Consider the following 19820-nt stretch of genomic DNA (forward strand, 5'->3'; position numbering starts at 1 on the left):
AATAAAATGAGAAATATATATATATATTAAAATCTATGATAATTAGACGAACTTTATTTTAAATAAATAAAATTGATTTTCGGTGGCACTGGGTGTCATGGTGATGATGACGTGTTTGAGTGCAGGTATAAAAGCAGGAGGAAAAAGTGGAATTCGGGTTTCACGTTTGAGCGCAAACAGGAGCTTTTTCCCACTAGTGCTGTGAAAACTCGGATTTTTCAAGCTACAGCTAACGTTTGAAAATCTTCAAGAAGGATTTGCAAAATGACTTCTTCAAACTTGAGTCGCGAGACGCACCTGCTCTCCCTTTTCATTGAGGAGGTGTTAGATCAACGCTATGGTGAGTACAGCAGGCTAATATGTCAGAGTGCTAGCAAACAAATACAACTTAGATTTTTGTCTTTTATTGTTTGGAAGTAGGACTTCATGAGTGTTAACATTTAGGATGAGATGTTTCATACCTGAGTAACATCAATTTTAACATGTGCCAGTACGCTATAAAGATGGCGCCATGTTTTTTTTTAATTGCTAACGACTTAAGGCGTTGGAGGACGCTGACGTCAGCGCGCGGCCGTTTTTGCATGTAGAGGGTTTGAGTTGACATGTTTGGGCTGCTGGCGCTGAGTTATACGTGAACGTTTCATAGATTGTGAATGTGTAAAGCTGGAGAAGCTGGAGTTTTAAAAGTTCACAGAGTCGCAGGATGAGTTTGAGATTGAAACAGTGTGTCCCTGCAATAAGGAGGTGGGAGGTTTCTCACCTAAATGTAGCTGCTTTATCCTCAAAATATCGATGCTCAACTAATATGAAGATATTACTCCTTAATGTGAATGCGTATTAAAACCTCAGTGAAAATCCACGCAGCCTTACACCACATGGAAACTTTTACCAGGTGAAAAATGTGAAGGCTTTCATAAACAATGAGTTCTGCTGGGAGCTTCTTACTGTTTGTGTGTGGAAGAGCTTATGATGATGTAAAGCCATGTCTGGACAATTTAAATTCAGGCTTTAATTTGTGTGATCACATGATTAACGTAGACGCACGCTTTGCTTTCTCGTAGCTGATCTGGTGAGTCCAGTCACTGCACCTCAGATGGTCGTCACTAACTTGAGGAACCGTGAACTGAGCAGGAGGCATCTGAACTCCATGCCTCACCTGGTCCTCACTCTTTACCATAACCTGGTGACTGGGTCCAAGGACTTTCCTTGCATACCTTTTAAAGGATGGTTCCACCGGGACCTGGTGACGACACCATTTGTCAATGTGAGGCAGAGCCAGAGAGAGAACACCACTCCTTCTCCTCCTACGGACTCACCAGCTGGCATGATGCTGCCGCCTGCGGGCTCCAGCTCTCATCCACGCTTCCTGACTCCAGTTCTTCCAGAGAAAGCAGATCTTGCTGTGCTGAAGGCAGATCGGAGGAACTGTGTCCGCACCCTGACTGTCGACGGCCTCCCCGTCACCAGAGTCATCTCCACTGTTTACCAAACAGAGGACACTGAGATGAAGAACCGCTGGAGAGTAACAGACTACAGCGCGGACGGCAGAGTTCTCACTTCGGTGCTCTGCCGTTTTCTAAATATGTCGGCAAAGCGTGCTAAGAGGAAGGCGGAGGAAGAGAGCAGCATCCGGAGCCCGACTCAAGCAAGGAAGCGCTTGAGATTATAATATACAGTGAAGCATGTCGAACGTCAGCAAGCCTGAACAAAGTGGTAAGTAGTAAATAGTGCTTAAGGTTGTTTCTAAAAGAATGTCCTAAAATATTTGAAAATCGTCGAGGTTTTAACTTTTATTCTTTCTTTTCTGCCTCTTGTTTCTAAAAGTCAGGCAAAAGAGTCACGCTGCAAAGAAACACCACACAGATGATTTTCCCTCAGTAAAATGGTGAATATATTCATCTTGTTATGACGTTTGCTCACAATAACCAGGAGTGTTTCTGAAGTGATTCACTCTCATTTGGTGTTATTTGATCCAAAGACAACTGAGGGTCTTCAGAGCAGCGTGAACGGGCGTCATCTGAGAGCAAGACAGTCCTGGCGCCTTTGTGGTTCCCTCCAGGTACTCCAGCTTCATCCCACAGTCCAGAGAGATGCAGTTAGGTTGAATGTGAGTGTGAATGGTTGTCTGTGTTCTCTGTGTTAGACTGACCTGTCCAGGTTATACCCCCGCCTCTGGCCCCATAACAGCTGGGATGGCTCCAATGGTTAAGCAGAAGAAATGGATGGAAGGATGATCCAAAGAGAAACATTGAAGGCCCTCTCACAAAAAAAGATAAGAACTCATTTTACACATTGTTGAAACATCCTGAAAGTTATTTGTTGTGTTTAGAATCTGGTTGAACTGTCATTAGAGTTTGTTTCGACTTGTTGTTCATTTCTTATTCGGTTCAGCTGTGTTTCTATGTGTCCTTAGTTCCCATAATCAGCCTCCTGTGTGTAAATATTGTGTCAGTCTCCCTTTGTCCCTTGTCAGAGTGTTAGTCTCCGTCCCCTCGTGTTTCCTTGCCTCAGTAGTTCTGTTTCCTACAGTTTTCCCCCAGTATAGGTTTTGGTTAGACTTTTTCAGTTCCCTTTGTCAGTCTTTGTATTTGGTATTTCCTCATCAGTCTCATCACTTTCCTCTCCAGAGAGAAAACAATAAAAAGACCTGAAGAGACGTCTATGCAAACGCTCTCATTGTGAAAGATAAGTATACATCCAACTAATCTGTGACTCTGTCACAGCTCTGATCAGCAATTCTTTCAGGTTTGTCTGTTTTGATGATGTTATTAATTGTTATTATCCTTTATCCAGTTAACTTTCAGAGAGGAGCGGAGGGAGGAGCGAAGCCAGCGTGCTCTGTAAACGCTGGCTTCGCTCCTCCTAAACTGTCATTAAAAAAAAGATAAGTATATATTGATTTTATATTATTATGACAGCTCCTCCTCAGTGAACACTTCCTCTAGTTGCTGAAATCATTTACTAATTTTTTTCTTCCCATTTGTCTTTTGTTTTTCAGAGAAAACAGAGGAGCCAAGGTGACATTAAGACCTAAGACAGGACGGATTGAACCCTTTCTCGTAAAAAGATAAGTATTCACTCTGCTTTTAATCAGAATATTGATAAATATCTAAAATTCTGCTCACCTGGTTGATAAAGTTACTAAAATGATTCCCTCTTTTCTGTCATTTGTCCTTTAGAGAGAAGATGAGGAGAGTGAACGTCAGCAAGAATGAACAAAGTGGTAAGTAGTAAATAGTGTTTAAGGTTGTTTCTAAAACATCCCAAACATTAAAAAACTTGTTGAGGTTTTAACTTTTATTCTTTCTTTTCTGCCTCTTGTTTCTAAAAGTCAGGAAAAAGAGCCAAGATGAGAAGAAACTCCACACAGAAGATTTTCCCTCAGTAAAATGGTAAATACATTCATCATGTTATGACGTTTGCTCACAATAACCAGGAGTGTTTCTGAAGTGATTCACTCTCATTTGGTGTTATTTGGTGTTTGTCTTTGAAAGGAGAGGAGCAGTAACGACACTGGGAGACAAACAACAGGATGATCCAAAGAGAAACATCAAAGGCCCTCTCACCAGCTTTCATTTATTAAATTTGTCTTTACTGAACGATTTCTGGTGTGTACTTGTGTTGATACTCAGACAACAGCTCGTCTTTCTGTTTGTGCTGGAAGATTCAGGCAAACACATATTACATATATAGATTGTTATATGACACAGTTTCACATTTAGTGCTATATGATAATGATAAGGTCCAGTTTAATGGTATTGCTAGTGTCTAATGAAATGAACACGTGATTTTCAGATCCAGCAAAGTGAATATTTTTCACTGTGGATAAATTACATGGAAACGTTTAATGAGTCATCAGCTATTTCACTACAAAGATGATGTGATTAAAGGTTCTCATACATGCAGGTCAGAAGTTTTGCTCCATCCTGGATGTTAAATGCTGATCAATGTTTACACATATCTGCACATTTCTAACAGCTCATTTCACAGGTCATCAGTCTCCTGACTGCATATGCAGAGTTTTATCATCACGTGTTCATGGCAGACAAATATAATTATGAATTCTTGTTTTAGTTCCATTCAGTCACTCAACATCAGGTGTCTGCTTGTCCTGAGCTGTGAGAACTACAGTGAGTTGCTTTCCTCTTTAGCTTAGTATTAATAAACCAGGTCGTAGGTGGGCACCTGCATCAAGGAGTCAAGAAGCATATTTTATTGTTTAATGGTGAAAACAATGGATTGTTGGTCATTTGTTTAATGGAAAGACTGAAAGTGCGGCCTGGTGTTGACTTACACTTATTCAAAGTGATGAAGTACCAACAGATACTAAAAGTCACAGCCTGAAACACGTCAACTGCTTTATTATTTCTAGTTATAAATAAACTGTCAGTTTATGGCCCCTGTGGCTCGATCAGGCCCCTTCCGGGAGATGGAGATATTTATCATTTACTATAACTTGTGCTTATGTTGGTTTTTGCTGTGGTTTCGCTACTGTGTTTTTCTCTTTTTGCTTGTTTTTATTTTTCCAGCAGGTGATCAAACTGATTTTTAGTGTCTTCTCTCTCTGTGTCTCTCTTCTCCTATCTTTTTGCTTTCCATCTCCTTCTGTTGAGCATCTTCCCAACTTCTCTTTTCTTCATCTTTCTCTTTCCCATCCCCAGTCCTGTCCGTTCTGATTGTAATAATTTCAAAGTAAAGAAAAGAAAGAAATAATAAAGAGCTAATACACTTTGACAATCAAGTGGACCAGTGTGGCAAAAGCTGTAATGATCCAAATTGGGAAAATAAATCTGTTGGACTGGTAAACTAATATACTATAATAATACGGTATGAAAAATGGCAAACATGAGAATTCTGCGTGTTTTCCTTCTTATCTGCAGATTAACAGTCCACAGGTTTGGTGCTCAGACTCTGATTTGTTCCCTGGAGATGGAGGAGAGAGAGCACAGAGGACAGCAAGGTGGAGGAGTGAAGGAGAAGGTGGTGCAGCTCAGTGTCCAATCAGGAGTGAGCATCTCTATATATGTATATAGAATATATATATATATTTCAAGTTTTTGTTTTGAGTTTTTGTTGTTTTTTGTTATTTAAAGCAAACACTAAAACTGTCACCCACACCTCTGAAGATGAAGATAACTAATCATAAATAAAGGGAATGTTATGATGATGAGGACACTATCAGAGGTAGTTCAGGGAACTGTTATAGTTCAGATACCAGAAAAATCGTTTTTCTTTTCTTGTTTTTTTGGCTTGACTTCATGGTAGGCAAAATGAAGAAGAGTGCTTGACTGCGCCTAAGCAAGTAAAAGCTGCATGGCAAAACAACACACACCTTCACTGCAGATGCATGCACAGAAACCAGTATTTTTTGTATCTTAAATATTAACTAGTGTGTGTACAGTAGTCAATATAATGGGATGTGACCTAAAGCAGCAAAAGAAGAGTTCTTACAGCATTTTGCAATATTTAGGATTTTATTGAACACTTTTACCTTTCAACATTTGTAAGATTAATGAGTAATGAAGCATTGCACAATAATCCTGTGTTTTTGATTATTTATTGTACACTACAAGTAAACAACAATAAGTTAAACATCTGTGACATCTGTCAGAAGCTTGGATACATTTACTCCTACAAGGATTTTACTCTTATGAAATGTAAAAAGAACACTGAAATTATATTTTACAGAACACTGAAATTATATTTTACAGTTTTTCACATAAACAGTTTTGCTTTGCTTACAGAAACTATAACTTTAATCTCAGCCAAACCGATTTACTCAGGAACAAATAAAATACTAAAAAAAAGCCAAACGATAACATTTTTAAGTTATCTAAGTGACCTATATATGTTTAACCTGAGTAGCGAAAGACTGCGGTGGGTTTGAAAACGATTTGCCAGGAGTCCGGTGTTCTCACGGCTCTAGTTAGCCTAGCCCCCGGCTCGCTATCGAGCTAGTGGGTAACAGACGTCTCCGAAAACGTCGGAGCGCTTTTGAAAATATGTGGTCTTGATAAACTGAGCAGATATTTGAGGTTGACACAGCTACAGTCTCGCCTGAAAATATGTGAAACGTTTATTTTGTGACCCATAAAGAATAATAAGAGTAATATTAAAACTAACTAGCTGCCGCCATTGTTGGAAACTGAGCTGGGCTGCGCTATGAATTCTGGGACAGAGCTGCTTCTTCTTCTTCGGGGTTTAACGGCAGCTGGCATCCTTGTACATGCAGTGCTGCCATCTTCTGTTTCAGTCCGTTATTACACTCTTAAATCCTGCTACTTATTCCTGCGTCTTTTGGGATCTTACAAAGCTTCAAACAACGCGTCGATTTTTGATAGTCAACGTAATCGTGACTCTTCGAGGGGGGGGGAAGCCCAAGATGGCGCTCTGAGCAGTCACATATCGCTGAGCTCTGCGAACCTGGCCTTTTTAAAAATATATATTACACACAGTGAACAGAGACTTTATTTACGCCTACGCAATAGTCATCTTTTACTTCTCATTTTGGTATCTATTTGTGAACCAAAATGAGCAAACCCGAGAAGAGAAAGACCGAATCTAAGAAGTTGCATGCTAACAGCGGCTCCGTTAGCAAGCTTGCTAATGTTAGCCAAGCTGCTCAGTCTTCTCTCGCTACTGAGATGCCCGCCGACACTAAAAATACTCTCATCGACTCCATGCACGACTATTTGGAGGCAGTTTCCGAACCGCTTCAGTATTCACGGATGGAAGAAGAGTTTCCCCCTCTCCCTATCACTCCACGTGCCTCTCCCGCGGGTAAGCTAAGAAAAGTTGCGGATACGGAGACATCTACGGTTCTCTCCCAGCTCTCATCACTTACCATGTTGATTAACTCGAGGTCAGACACTTGAAAAAATGGTGAGTGACAACTCCATAGCCATCTCCGAGATGAAAAAAGCTGTCCAAGAGAACACTGAACATATCACAGCTGTTAAGGAGTCATTTGATGCTGTCTGTGCTGAGTTAAATGATATGAAGAGCAGAGTTGTCAGTGTTGAGGCACAGCTCGAAAAATATAAAGCAATCGCTGAAGCACAGGAAAAGCGCATCTCTCACCTGGAGAGCTATTCACGGCGTTGGAATCTGAAGCTCTACGGTCTGACCGAGAGGGACAAGCAGGACGTGCGGCAGGAGGTAATCAAAGTCTGTAGATCAGTCATACCGGAGATGCAAGATAAATTCCCCGACGTCGTTGACACCGTCCACCGCATCGGTCCCAAGAGGTCCAACAACAACCAACCCAGGGGAATCATCATTCAGTTTACATCCAGGATCTACCGCGATGCTGTCTGGCGCGCTGCTAAGAAGTCCACCTACCTGAAAGGTAGGGTTGCCAACCGTCCCTTAAAATACGGAATCGTCCCGTATTGAGCTAATAAGGGACGCACTTTGTCCCGTAATACAGTGAGAATCACAAAAAGTCTATAAATGTTAATGGATTTAACGCTTTGTTTGAAAACATAATTCCCAGCCCCTCTCCTGCTCTGATACCAATGAGCTGACAGCACACTTAGCACGAGTATAACGATTCAGATTACCGCTTATCTAATTGGTCGAGGAAAGGTGTGCGGAGAAGATACCGGAAGACAACAGATGATCAGCATGGCCAACAGAGAGACAAACACTGACACTGCGGCGCGACTCTGGGACGACAGTACACCTTTGAACAACAGTGCTTGTTCCCCTCCTAGAAAGGAAAAAAAAAGGTTGCAAAAATACAGGGAGGAATGGGAAAATGAAAACAACTGGCTGGGAAAAGTGCGCGATAACACGTATAAAGCGCACTGCACATTGTGCCGGCGCACTTTTTCCATTTGCCATGGTGGACTGACTGACGTTAAGCAGCATGCTTCTACTTGTGGGCACATGATGAATATGAGGGGCGTGAAAGAAAGAGGAACCCTTGACCAATTTGTTGTCCACCAGGCCACGGCAGAAGCAGATATGGTATGTAAACATTGTTGTTTTTTTAAACCCTCTGGTTAAGGTTAATATGGGCATGTGCAATGAATATCAGCACTGTGTGGCCAGAAGTTTGATAATATAATTTGTTTTGTGTAATAAACAAGGATAGATGATTACAACGAATAGATGACTAATACATAAAAGTAATACATAGATGAATAATGATGATGAGTTATGATGCGTAATCATGGGAACAAGTGGGTTTACAAACTGGAGCAGCTGATTAGCATTAGAAAAGCTGAAATAATACCTCAACTGAAGCCACAAAGCCCGAATAAATTGACACAGAAGAGACTTCCGTTTCAAGGCAAGGCAGAGATCCTTCCTTCCCACAGTGATTGTGGTCTTCAACAACTCTTTGAAGACTTGATTAGTCTGAGCTGCAACAACACCTAATTTCCCTCTGGGATTAATAAAGTATTACTGAATTGAATATATATAAAGAATACACATTATATTGAAAACATACATATATATGACCATACCCATTTCTTACAAGTTGCATGCGTAATTTATACTTTAAAGTCAGTTGATAAACTACACAAACTATACAGATATACTGTAATATATATATATATATATATTTCTATTTTATAGGTGACTGCTGCAGAGGTGACCCATGTCTACCACACTGTAAAGCACGGTTTAAGTTATAACTCGGGTGACTGTGCACTCAAACTGACTGTACGAATGCTGAATGACTCCAGTATTGCCAAAAAGATGTCCTGTGGGAGGACGAAAGCTGAAGCAGTTGTCACAGATGTCCTGTCTCCAAAGGCAATAGAAGAGGTGATCAAAAAATTGAAAAGTGGTGCAACTCCACTCCCATTCTCTCTTCACACTGATGCTTCAAACAAGGGAAATCGGAAGATGTTTCCCTTGGCCTTGCAGTTTTTTACACCAGAGGCTGGAGTTGTCAACAAGATGTTGGATTTTGTTGAAAATCCAGATGAGTCTGCAGAGGGAATAGTAAAAATAATACAAAGCTCTCTTGAAAACGTGGGGCTATCCTTAGATCAGGTTTCTGCATTCAGTGCTGACAATGCAAATGTAAATTATGGCATCCACAACTCAGTCTTCACAAAATTGAAAGAGACCAACAGTGAGATCCTTCGTGGCAACTGTCATGCACATATTGTTCATAACACTGTGAAAAAAGCCCTGGACAAGCTCTCAGTAGATGTGGAAAATATTGTCCTGAAGATATACAGCTTCTTTTCCACCTCTGCCAAAAGGAGAGAGTCCCTGAAAGAGTTCTGTGAATTTTGTGACGTTGAATTCCATGATATCCTGCGCCATGTTGTGACGAGATGGCTGTCACTCAACCCTGCAATCACCCGCCTGCTGCAGAACTGGGACCCGCTGAAGTCATATCTCATCAGCATTGGTGAGGAATGTCCAAGGCGCCTGAAGGAATTGCTGAAGTTGACAGAAGATGCTGCTGGAGTTGAGGGAGAGGCAGACATTGTGGAAGTCTACCTCCTCTTCTGTAATAATGTCATGTGTCTGTTTAAAGAAGTGGTGAAAAAACTGGAGAAGAATGTAACCACGTCTGTTGACCTCTATTCCATCATGGAGTGTTTCCTGACAAGACTTATTCAGAGAAGAGATGATGGGTTCTACGGGTACCTAACAAGACAAAAGCTCCAGCATCTCTCGCCATCTGATGCTGATGGTGCCAGGCAGGAGTTTACAGCCTTCCTAGACACTGCCATCAGTTATGTCTGGAAGTGGTTTGACTTTTCAGAAGAAAACTGGCTTTTCCACCTGCAGCCCCTCTCTCTAGCATCTGGGAAGATTTCCTTTGATGACATGGAGAAGATCATTGAACGGCTTCACCTGGCTGGCAGGTAAGAATAAAACATTTAGCAGTGAAATGATAAACCATGTTTTAATAGTATTGATGGTTAAAAATAAACAAATACAATTGATAGATAACATATATAAATAAAACCATAATCATTAACTTTGTTTGGAGTGTATATACACACGCATGCAATCTTTTATACACTATTTTACAAATTGAAGGAGTTCATATACTTAATATAAGGATGGATAAATACATAATAAATAAACTATACTTATTGTATTGTTTAAATGCTATACAACGTTATAAACATATACAATACATTTTTTCCATTTATTTACCACTGTAAATGTTCTATGTACCACTTAGGATTTAGGTCAACTTCTCATCTCTATTGGCAGGTTAAACATCTCTATGGATGAGCGTTATGAAGAGTGTGTCACTGCAACCAGTCTTCTGAAGCACCTCACCAAAGAACATCAGGAGAAGGAAAAGTGGCAGTCCAAGGGAACAGCAGAGAAGTGGATGGAAATTCTTCAGGCAGCTGACCTCCCCAATATGCAGGCTGTTGTATCCTTTGTACTCAGCATCCCATCTTCCACTGGGTTTGAGGAGAGGATTTTCTCTCTTATGAAGAATAAGTGGACTGATGTGCGGAACAAATGTTCTACTGAATTAATTAGAAGTGAGCTCATTGTCAGTCTAAATTATGATATGTCTTGCTCAGAGTTTTACTCTGCAGTACTGAAAGACAAACAACTCCTAACTGCAGCAAGAGCTCAAAAAAATACAAATGGAAAAAGTAGTCTGTTTCCACATAATGTAGCATTGAGCTTGAGTTCATGAGTTTGTTGTTTTTTTTTAACTTCAACTTTCAGCTACAGTCAAGGCCTTTGTATGGAACGCCAGGACTGCCATAATGAATTAATTAAATACACCATTAAATAATTAATTAAATGTGTCAATAATTAATTAAAATTGGAATTAATTAATTAAATAAATAGTTATGACACATGTAATTAATTAATTATTGACACATTTAATTAATTATTTATGTATTTCACATTTTAATTAATTATTGACACATTTAATTAATTATTGACACATTTAATTAATTATTTAATGATATATTTATTTATTTCATTTTGGCAGTCCTGGCGCCTGGCTCTCATCATGAAATAATTTTATCTGTCAGCCTCACCCGTCAAACTCAGGGGGCGGGGTTAACGCTGCCATGCAGCTTCTCTAACATTTGATTGGTTGCCGTGCAAAGTAAGTCAAAACAGGTCGATCCTAGATAATCGATTGCTTGTGTAGACTTGGGGCAGCCAGGTATCCCAGAATGCAGATCAAATCACAGGCAGCAATGGTGGTGGTGTAGTTTTTCTGTCACCAGCTACACTTTTAACAGTGTTTTAGCCGCGAATGTCGCGCCGTATGTCTGGTCAGGTTGTCAACATAGAACATGTTTGCAAAAGTGCTCAGATGTTTTCAGAGATTTCACTAGCTCTGCTAACAATTAGCATGCAGAGTGCACCGAGGGGGTTACGTTAACCGGTTTGTTTACATATTCCACTCTCCGTGTTCCACATGTTGCATTCGCAGATTCTCATTTTCACCGAACGATCGTCTCTTTCCGCCTGGTCTTGTGTCTCTGTGCTTCTGTAACATAAAGAACGAGCTGACATTTTTCTCACGAAACCAGCGATCAGCTCAACAGACCCTCAGTTTACCTGCATGCATCCTCCTCCTCATCTGTCAGCTGTTTAACACCTACTGCTAATTCAAGAAACACGCCTACGTTTCCTGGTGATAGTCACAGTTTAACTGGGCAGCCGGTGCTCGATATAAAGCAATGTCAGCGCATTTTTCTGCGCAAGATAAGTAAATATAGTGTTTTCCCCGAGCGCAGAGCTGCTGGAGCTTGTTTCCTTACAGAGCACTTTCTAGGCGAACAGCTTCATCAGCGGCTGATGTCCAATCACCGGCACACAGCTTTGAAACCTCAGCTGAGTTTTAACTCTCAGTGGTTAAAACCTGGACTTCATTCACTCAGGTTCTGTCTGTCGGGTCACGTTTACTTCGCTGTTTTATTTACAACTGAGCAAATCGGTTTGGCTGAGGTTAAAGTTACGTTTCATAACTGCATAGTTTCACAGACGTTTAATGGTTCACTGGCACATGTGTTAGACTGAACTATCATCTAAATATCATCTGTTTTTAATAGTTATTCAACTGTATTCTAAGCACCAGCTGTCTGTTAGAATGTGATTTTTTTCTCTCTCTCTGTTGGCAGAGGTATAAAAATGCGCAGAAAAATCTGACGTGCATGGCGAACTTCACCGACGATATTTAGGGAGGAATAAACACACATCAAACATAAATGAACCATTTGCCTGTCTCCATAATTGAGAGTATTTTCTCTTCTTATTGTTACGCCCCCTAGTCTAGGCGTGTAGGGACGCACATAAGGTTGGAGGAGAGAGAGAGACAAATCCCCGCCCTGGTTCCCAAGCCAAACATCCAAACCAGTTGTGAGTAAAAAGGTGATTTTATTTAAGGAAAAGAAGCATAGCTCCAGGGTGAGCCCAGGCCAAAATAATAAACAAAACCAACTAAGTCCCACCAGAGAAAAACTAACTAAACCCTAGGAAAGAAACAGAACAAACAAATGACAGAGCTATCCCTCGCTCCCTACCCGGAAAACAGGAGAAAACGGTTCCAAATGAAAAGGCAGCTCACCCCTTCCGCTTCAGCCCAAGAGTGCCTACGCTCTCAGCTAATGCACTAGGAGCAGCTTTCACAATTCACGCTCACACAAATACACAATAAAAATACAGGCTGGGAAAGTCAGGGTCAGGGCCGCGTCGGCTGTCAAGCTACTCGCTCGCTCGCTCCACTCTCTCTCCCTCTCCCTGTAGATCTGTCAGAGCGGCTTTTTGAAGGTAGTCACCCGCTCCATGGTCCAATCAGCCGCTCACTACTCTTCATTAGGGGAGGGACCTGGAAAGAGTCTTAAGCACAGTACAGAAACACAGAAAGAAAACAGCCCACACAGGGTCCTCATGGCCACAGCCGTAACATTATGTCAACACTCTCTCTCTCTCTTTTTTTCTTTCTTTCTTTTTTTTTTTTTTTTTTGCTTTTTCGGTCATGTGATGTTTACCTATCAAAGGCTTGTTACAAACACATGAAACAACATGAAACACATGGTGCAGACTTCTGGATGTTAGAAGAAAACTAATACTGCTCATGAATGAGACTAAAGGCAGGAAGGTGTCCTTTAAAACTAAACATGTTAATAGGACCTCCCTATTTATATCATAGCTTATGATATAGCACGTGTATTTCAGTAATAGCCTGCTGATTTCAGTGTAGTGGTGAACAGTCGCACAGCTCACGTAGGCGTTATCTGTGATACTCCTTAACTATAATTTATCCAAGTTAACTTCAGTTAACCATTCAGACAGTTCTTTTGCAGTGAAAAACATAAACACCCATATGCTGCCGGGAGGTTTCCTCAGTGCCAGCTGTTTACATTATAGCTGCTTATGCAGTAACCATGGTAACCACGGACTCTGAGCGGCTGGATCGACGGAGGTCAGACAACAATTTTACATGTATGATCTTAAAACAGGACACAGCCACTATACGTGCTGGCCTCATATCAAATGTGAAGGCAGACTGAGTCTATGTTTGACGTTTTTTATATCTAATCTTCCTTTTCAAACATTTAAACAGCAGCGAGTCTGCAGCTGAGGGAATACAAACTCAAATTGTCGGAACAGGTTTGCTCGTTTCTTGGATTCATTTGGTGATTTATTAAATGTATAACTGTTATTCTAATCTGCTGCTGAGTCTCTTACACTTTTCTTTATGCTGTATATTTTCACGTCTCTGGAATAGTTGGAAGTTAGATAGTCAGCTGGGAAACTTTGTGTTAACTCATGGAGCTGAGGATATCGTGGATATGCTGACCTCGCTGCGTGGTGTACAGAGCGAGGTCAGCATGATTAATATTCACAATAAAAATATTAGCCGAACATCATGAAGTCTGTATGTGTTTCATAGTGTCGAACAACCTTTGTACAGTTAAAGCCAGCAGTTACTACATGACGGAAACACCAACGTTATCTCTTTTATGCGTTTATACACAGGTCACGCTGATTACTGAACAAAAACCCAAAGATCAGATGTTAAACAGATTTATTTGCTCTCTCGCCTCCTTAAACATGTTTTTAATGTTAGTTATAATTCAGAATTGGCGACTGAAACACGTAGGACACATAAGAACATCAGGAAATAAAACACCGATAAATATAACCTCAGTGAAAGAAGTCAGCGGGGGTTACTACAGCTGTGTACCGGGGCCTGCGCTTTGTCGGTGGGATTGCTTGCGAGGCGAGCGGGTCTATCCCACGCTTTGCCGTGAGACTGGGCTGGGCAGACATCTCCGAAATCATCGAAGCACTTTTGCAAAGAGGCTGTATCTTGACAAACCGACCAGACACATGAAGATTAAACCACTACATTCTCGGCTAAAAAAATATTAAAACGGTATTTGGTGACACACAAACAGGGTTTTTCAAAGTTCAGTTCTGTTAGCTTCCACATGCCGGTTGTTGTGTGCTAGAAACAATGGCCACCAGGCCAAAGCAATGGTTTTGACTCGATCAGCGTTAACCCCGCCCCCTGAGTTTGATGGGTGAGGCTGACAGATAAAATTATTTCATGATGAGAGCCAGGCGTCAGGACTGCCAAAATGAAATAAATAAATATATCATTAAATAATTAATTAAATGTGTCAATAATTAATTAAATGTGTCAATAATTAATTAAATGTGTCAATAATTAATTAAAATGTGAAATACATAAATAATTAATTAAATGTGTCAATAATTAATTAATTAAATGTGTCAATAATTAATTAAATGTGTCAATAATTAATTAAATGTGTCAATAATTAATTAAAATGTGAAATACATAAATAATTAATTAAATGTGTCAATAATTAATTAAATGTGTCAATAATTAATTAAAATGTGAAATACATAAATAATTAATTAAATGTGTCAATAATTAATTAATTACATGTGTCATAACTATTTATTTAATTAATTAATTCCAATTTTAATTAATTATTGCCTCATTTAATTAATTATTTAATGGTGTATTTAATTAATTCATTATGGCAGTCCTGGCGTTCCATACCTTTGAGGCAGAAATGTTGTGTTTACAGGTGTTCCACAGACTTTTTTTGCACTTTTCTAATTGCACTAAATGTGCACTGTTACAAGAATGTTTTTCTTTCTATTGTTTTCTATTAATTTATATAATTTTAGGTTAAGCAGGACAGAGTTCCTTGTGTTAATTTTGTCATTTTGCACAAAAAGTGAAGCGTACCAGTCTTTCGTTTAGGAAAGAGACCTATTTTATTGTGTTAATGTTGTCATTTTGCGTTAAAAATAAATGGATAAATGATCATTTGTTTCCCATGTGTTCATATCACAAAGAATATGCATCTACTTAAATCAACTTCAAGTCAAATGGTTAAAAAAAAAAAAATTCACACTCAAAAAAAAGAGCTAAAAAAATTCACCACACAGGGAAGGGTGAAGACAATTGGGTCGCCCGGCCCTGGCCACTAGGTGTCCCTTATTTTTTTTTCAGGGAGTTGGCAACCCTACTGAAAGGTAACAACCTAAAGCTGGCTGAGGATCTGTCCCCTAACGACCGCGCCCGAAGAAACAGACTCTGGCCGTCTGTGGAAGCTGCGCGCAACGAAAACAAGCTGGCGTTCTTCGTAGGAGGTCGTGCGTTCGTGGAGGGAAAAGAGATTTTTCCAGCCCTATAATTTGATCCAAGGTATTTTGAGGTGAAAACTGAAGTATCTTAAGATTAACTTGGTTTCACTGCCGTTCTTTTTTTGTTTGTTTGTTTTTGTTGTTGGACTCATAAAACGATCAGAGTTAAACTGATGCAGTTTATTTGTTATAAGTTTATTGGTCTTCAGTTTGGCTGCAATATTTTTTACTGAAAATGTTATGAGCAAGCTGGATAAGCTTCTTTTTATTTTTTACTTTTATTCTTTTTTGAATAATTAGTTATTTAAATGGAGCAAGAAAATTTCTATTAAGCTCCCTTTCAATGCTCATATGTGAAGCGTTTATTTATTTTATTTATTTATTTTTACCACATTGGTTTTATTGTTTTAGGCTATTGTATTCCTATTATTCAATCAATCAATCTTTATTTATAAAGCACTTTTCATACAGAAAAAATGTAGCACAAAGTGCTTTACATAGTTAAAAGCAGCCCACCCCACCCTCCAACTCACTCCCCACACTCTCAATACACATATATCCCCCCACCCCCACCCACATACACATACACACACGCGCACACTTAAAGAGTAAAAATTGGGCTGGGCTCGCATGAGCCAAGTGAGGAAACATTATAACAGAGAGCCGTCTGCACCGGGAGCCGGTCACAGACCGCAGCCTCCGGGCTGGGCACACAGCCGGAGGGAGGCAAAGGAGCCCCCCAACCAGGCTGAGAGGACCCCAGAGACCCAGCAGTCACGGTCAATAACAGCCCCGGTGCAGAGAGCCCCCTCCGAGGAAACACTGGAGATATGCCACAATAGGCTATATACAGGGTAAAATGATAAAATAAATAAGAACGGGTTACAATATAAATATAAATAGAGTAAGAAGATTAAAAAATGGATAAGAATAAAATCAATAAATATTAGGTAAAACCTGAATTAATAATAAAATAACAGGATAGAATAAATAAGCATAAAATAAATAAACGTTAGGTGAAAGCTAAATTAAAAAGGTGGGTCTTGAGCCTGTTCTTAAAAACATGTACGTTCTCTGCGGCCCTGAGCTCCTCCGGCAGGCTGTTCCACAGACGAGGACCATACCACTGAAAAGCTGCCTCTCCGTGAGTATGTGTTCTGACTTTAGGGACAATCAAAAGGCCAGTGCCAGAGGACCTCAGGGTCCGCGAGGGTTCGTATGGTAAAAGCAGATCTGAGAGATAAGAAGGCCCAAGACCATTAAGACATTTAAAAACCAATAAAAGAACTTTAAAATCGATCCTGAAACACACGGGGAGCCAGTGCAGCGATTCTAAAACCGGTGTAATGTGAGCCCGCCCTCTGGTCTTCGTCAGCACACGAGCTGCCGAGTATTATTCAAGTTCACAATTTCCTTACTCAGTATGGAACGCCAGCACTGCCATAATGAATTAATTAAATACACCATTAAATAATTAATTAAATGTGGCAATAATTAATTAATTAAATGTGGCAATAATTAATTAAAATGTGAAATGCATAAATAATTAATTAAATATGTCAATAATTAATTAAAATGTGAAATACATAAATAATTAATTAAATGTGTCAATAATTAATTAATTACATGTGTCATAACTATTTATTTAATTAATTAATTCCAATTTTAATTAATTATTGCCACATTTAATTAATTATTTAATGGTGTATTTAATTAATTCATTATGGCAGTCCTGGCGTTCCATAACTCAGGGGTTGCAGTTCTCATCTTATATAGGACTCTCTTAAGTGACCAGGTTCAACTGTTCTTCATTTACTTGGTTTAAGCTTTTTCTTATTTGTCACTTTTAATTTTTGTTACTATCATTATTTCTCTGTCTGTTATTTCTTTAAATGCAAGAGGTTTAAGAAACAATGTTAAACGTAAGGCTATTTTTTTGTTTTGCAAGCAGTTCAATTCAGATTTCTGTTTTATACAAGAGTCTCACTCAACAGAACAAGAAAAAACATTTTGGAGATCGCAATGGGGAGATGATCTGTGGATGTCCCATGGTACAGAGCATGCTGCTGGTGTCTGCATACTTAAAGGAAGATTTAATGGTCAAATCTTGAATTCTGACATAGATAAAGATGGTCATTACATTTTTCTAATAGTTGAGGCTGCACACTCTATCTATATTTTAGTCAGTGTGTATGGTTTTAACTGTCAGAGGGAGAATAAGCTATATTTTGATAGGTTGGAGGAGCGCCTACTGCGCTGGTTATCTAAATATCCCAATTCTTTTATTGTTTTTGGTGGAGACTTTAATACAGTGTTTAACAGCTATTTGGACAGATGGCCTTCTAGAAGTTCAGACTCTAACTCATTCATAAGACTGTTTGCAGTCTTATGAAAGATTTAGAAAAAGTTAAAACGGATATTTATCCTACACCACTCTCAGACCACAAAATGGTTAGCTTATCGATCCCGTTGTCATCCTCCCTAATCACTAAAACCTCTTACTGGAAGTTAAATAGTACCATTCTTGAGCATAAAGAAGTGATTTGTGAAGTTCAGAGATTCATTAAACTTTATTGGAGTAAAGCTCTCACAAATAATACATTTTGTAGTAACTGGGAACTTTTGAAATATGAAATTGGAAAATTCTTTAGAAAATATAGCAGTGATTTAGCAAAAAAAAGAAGATCTGATGAGACGCAAGTGATACAAAAGATCACATGCCTTACTTCCAAACCAATAGACACCCTCAGTGAATCTGATAAGATAGAACTGGTTGACCTGCAGCACAGGTTAGATGAGCATAGCAAATAGCACATAGCAAAATATTGTTCAAACTTTTATTGCAAACTTTATTCTTCTAGTTATTGCCCTGAAGCTTGTCTGACTTTTTTTAAAAATTCTTTAGACAAAATTACTCAGCTGAATGAGGAGGATAGTCAGCTTTGCGACAGATCAATTTCTTTGATTGAGGTTGCAGATGCTATAAAACATCTAAAGATTAACAAATCACCTGGAACTGACGGCCTTACTGCCGAGTTTTACAAACAGTTCGCTGACAGTTTAGCCCCGTTTCTTTTAGAAGTTTTTAAGGAAAGTATGGATAGAGGTGCACTCCCTCCCACTTTATGTCAAGGTTTGATCACCCTCATTCCAAAACCAGGAAAGGATCCTTTGCTCTTAGACAATTGGCGACCAATCTCTTTACTGAATAATGATTATAAGATATTGGCACAAATTCTGGCTAATAGAATGAAACCTGTATTAGATCAAGTTATTGATGAGAGTCAGTCTGGTTTCATGCAGAATCGTCATATCTCAAACAACATAAGATTAATTTTAGACATAATAGATTACCCAGAACTTGTACAGGATGATAGTCTTATTCTTTTTTTAGATTTCTACAAGGCGTTCGACTCCTTAGAGCATGAGTTTATTTTTACTGCTTTAAATAAATTTGGGTTTGGTCAGTCCTTCTGTAATGCCGTTCGGACACTGTATTCCAATAGTAACAGCTCCATAAAGCTTGCCACTGGTACTTCCCCAAGATTCTCTCTAAAGCGTGGAGTGAGGCAGGGTTGCCCCCTATCCGTATATTTATTCCTTCTTTCTGTGCAACTCCTTAATTCACACATTAAACTCAGTTCTTTAAAAGGCCTGGTCATTGCTAACAGAGAAATACTCATAAGTCAGCTGGCAGACGATACGGCTCTCTTCCTCAGAGACGCCTCGCAAGTTTCAGTGGCCATTAACAATATACAGCCATTCTCTAAAGCCTCCGGACTTTCACTCAACCTGCATAAATGTGAACTTTTACCAGTTAAAAGTTGTTTAGCAACTTCAATTCATGGAATACCTGTAAGAAATTCTGTAAGATACCTTGGAATTCAAATAATAAAAAATGAGCAATCCAGATGCTCCACAAACTTCATTCCTATTATAGATAAATCCCAAAAAATCTTTAATCATTGGCTACAGCGAGACCTGTCATTGAAGGGTAGAGTTCTGCTATCGAAGGCTGAAGGTATCTCCCGTCTAACCTATGCTGCCCAGTCACTACATGTTGATAATACAACCTGTAAGTCAATTAACAAATTATTATACAATTTTTTATGGAAAAATAAAACTCACTACTTGCGTAAATCAGTAGCTTTAAATTCATATGATAAAGGAGGTATAAATTTTATTGATTTCGGTGCTCTTAACAACACCTTTAAAATAAA

General features: G+C 39.3%; 1 protein-coding gene across 1 annotated transcript; it reads left to right on the plus strand.

Annotated features, from left to right (window-relative positions):
* The first annotated feature begins 264 nt into the window (after nucleotides 1-264).
* LOC146617991 (uncharacterized) lies at nucleotides 265-1669 on the plus strand. Its single transcript, XM_085373585.1, has 2 exons — nucleotides 265-340; nucleotides 1062-1669. Exons 1-2 carry the CDS (start codon nucleotides 265-267, stop codon nucleotides 1667-1669), a joined length of 684 nt encoding a protein of 227 aa, XP_085229711.1.
* Nucleotides 1670-19820: the final 18151 nt, after the last annotated feature.

Source organism: Diplotaxodon limnothrissa, linkage group LG15, assembly GCF_057381915.1.
Source record: "Diplotaxodon limnothrissa isolate DT_005_m linkage group LG15, D_limnothrissa_male_GT1.1, whole genome shotgun sequence".
Taxonomy (NCBI): domain Eukaryota; kingdom Metazoa; phylum Chordata; class Actinopteri; order Cichliformes; family Cichlidae; genus Diplotaxodon; species Diplotaxodon limnothrissa.

Excerpts from the sequence above, each read along its gene's own strand:
- LOC146617991 (XM_085373585.1), top strand. The coding sequence starts at position 265 with ATGACTTCTTCAAACTTGAGTCGCGAGACGCACCTGCTCTCCCTTTTC. Across the intron at positions 341-1,061 it reads GGTGTTAGATCAACGCTATG|CTGATCTGGTGAGTCCAGTC; the intron begins GTGAGTACAGCA and ends GCTTTCTCGTAG.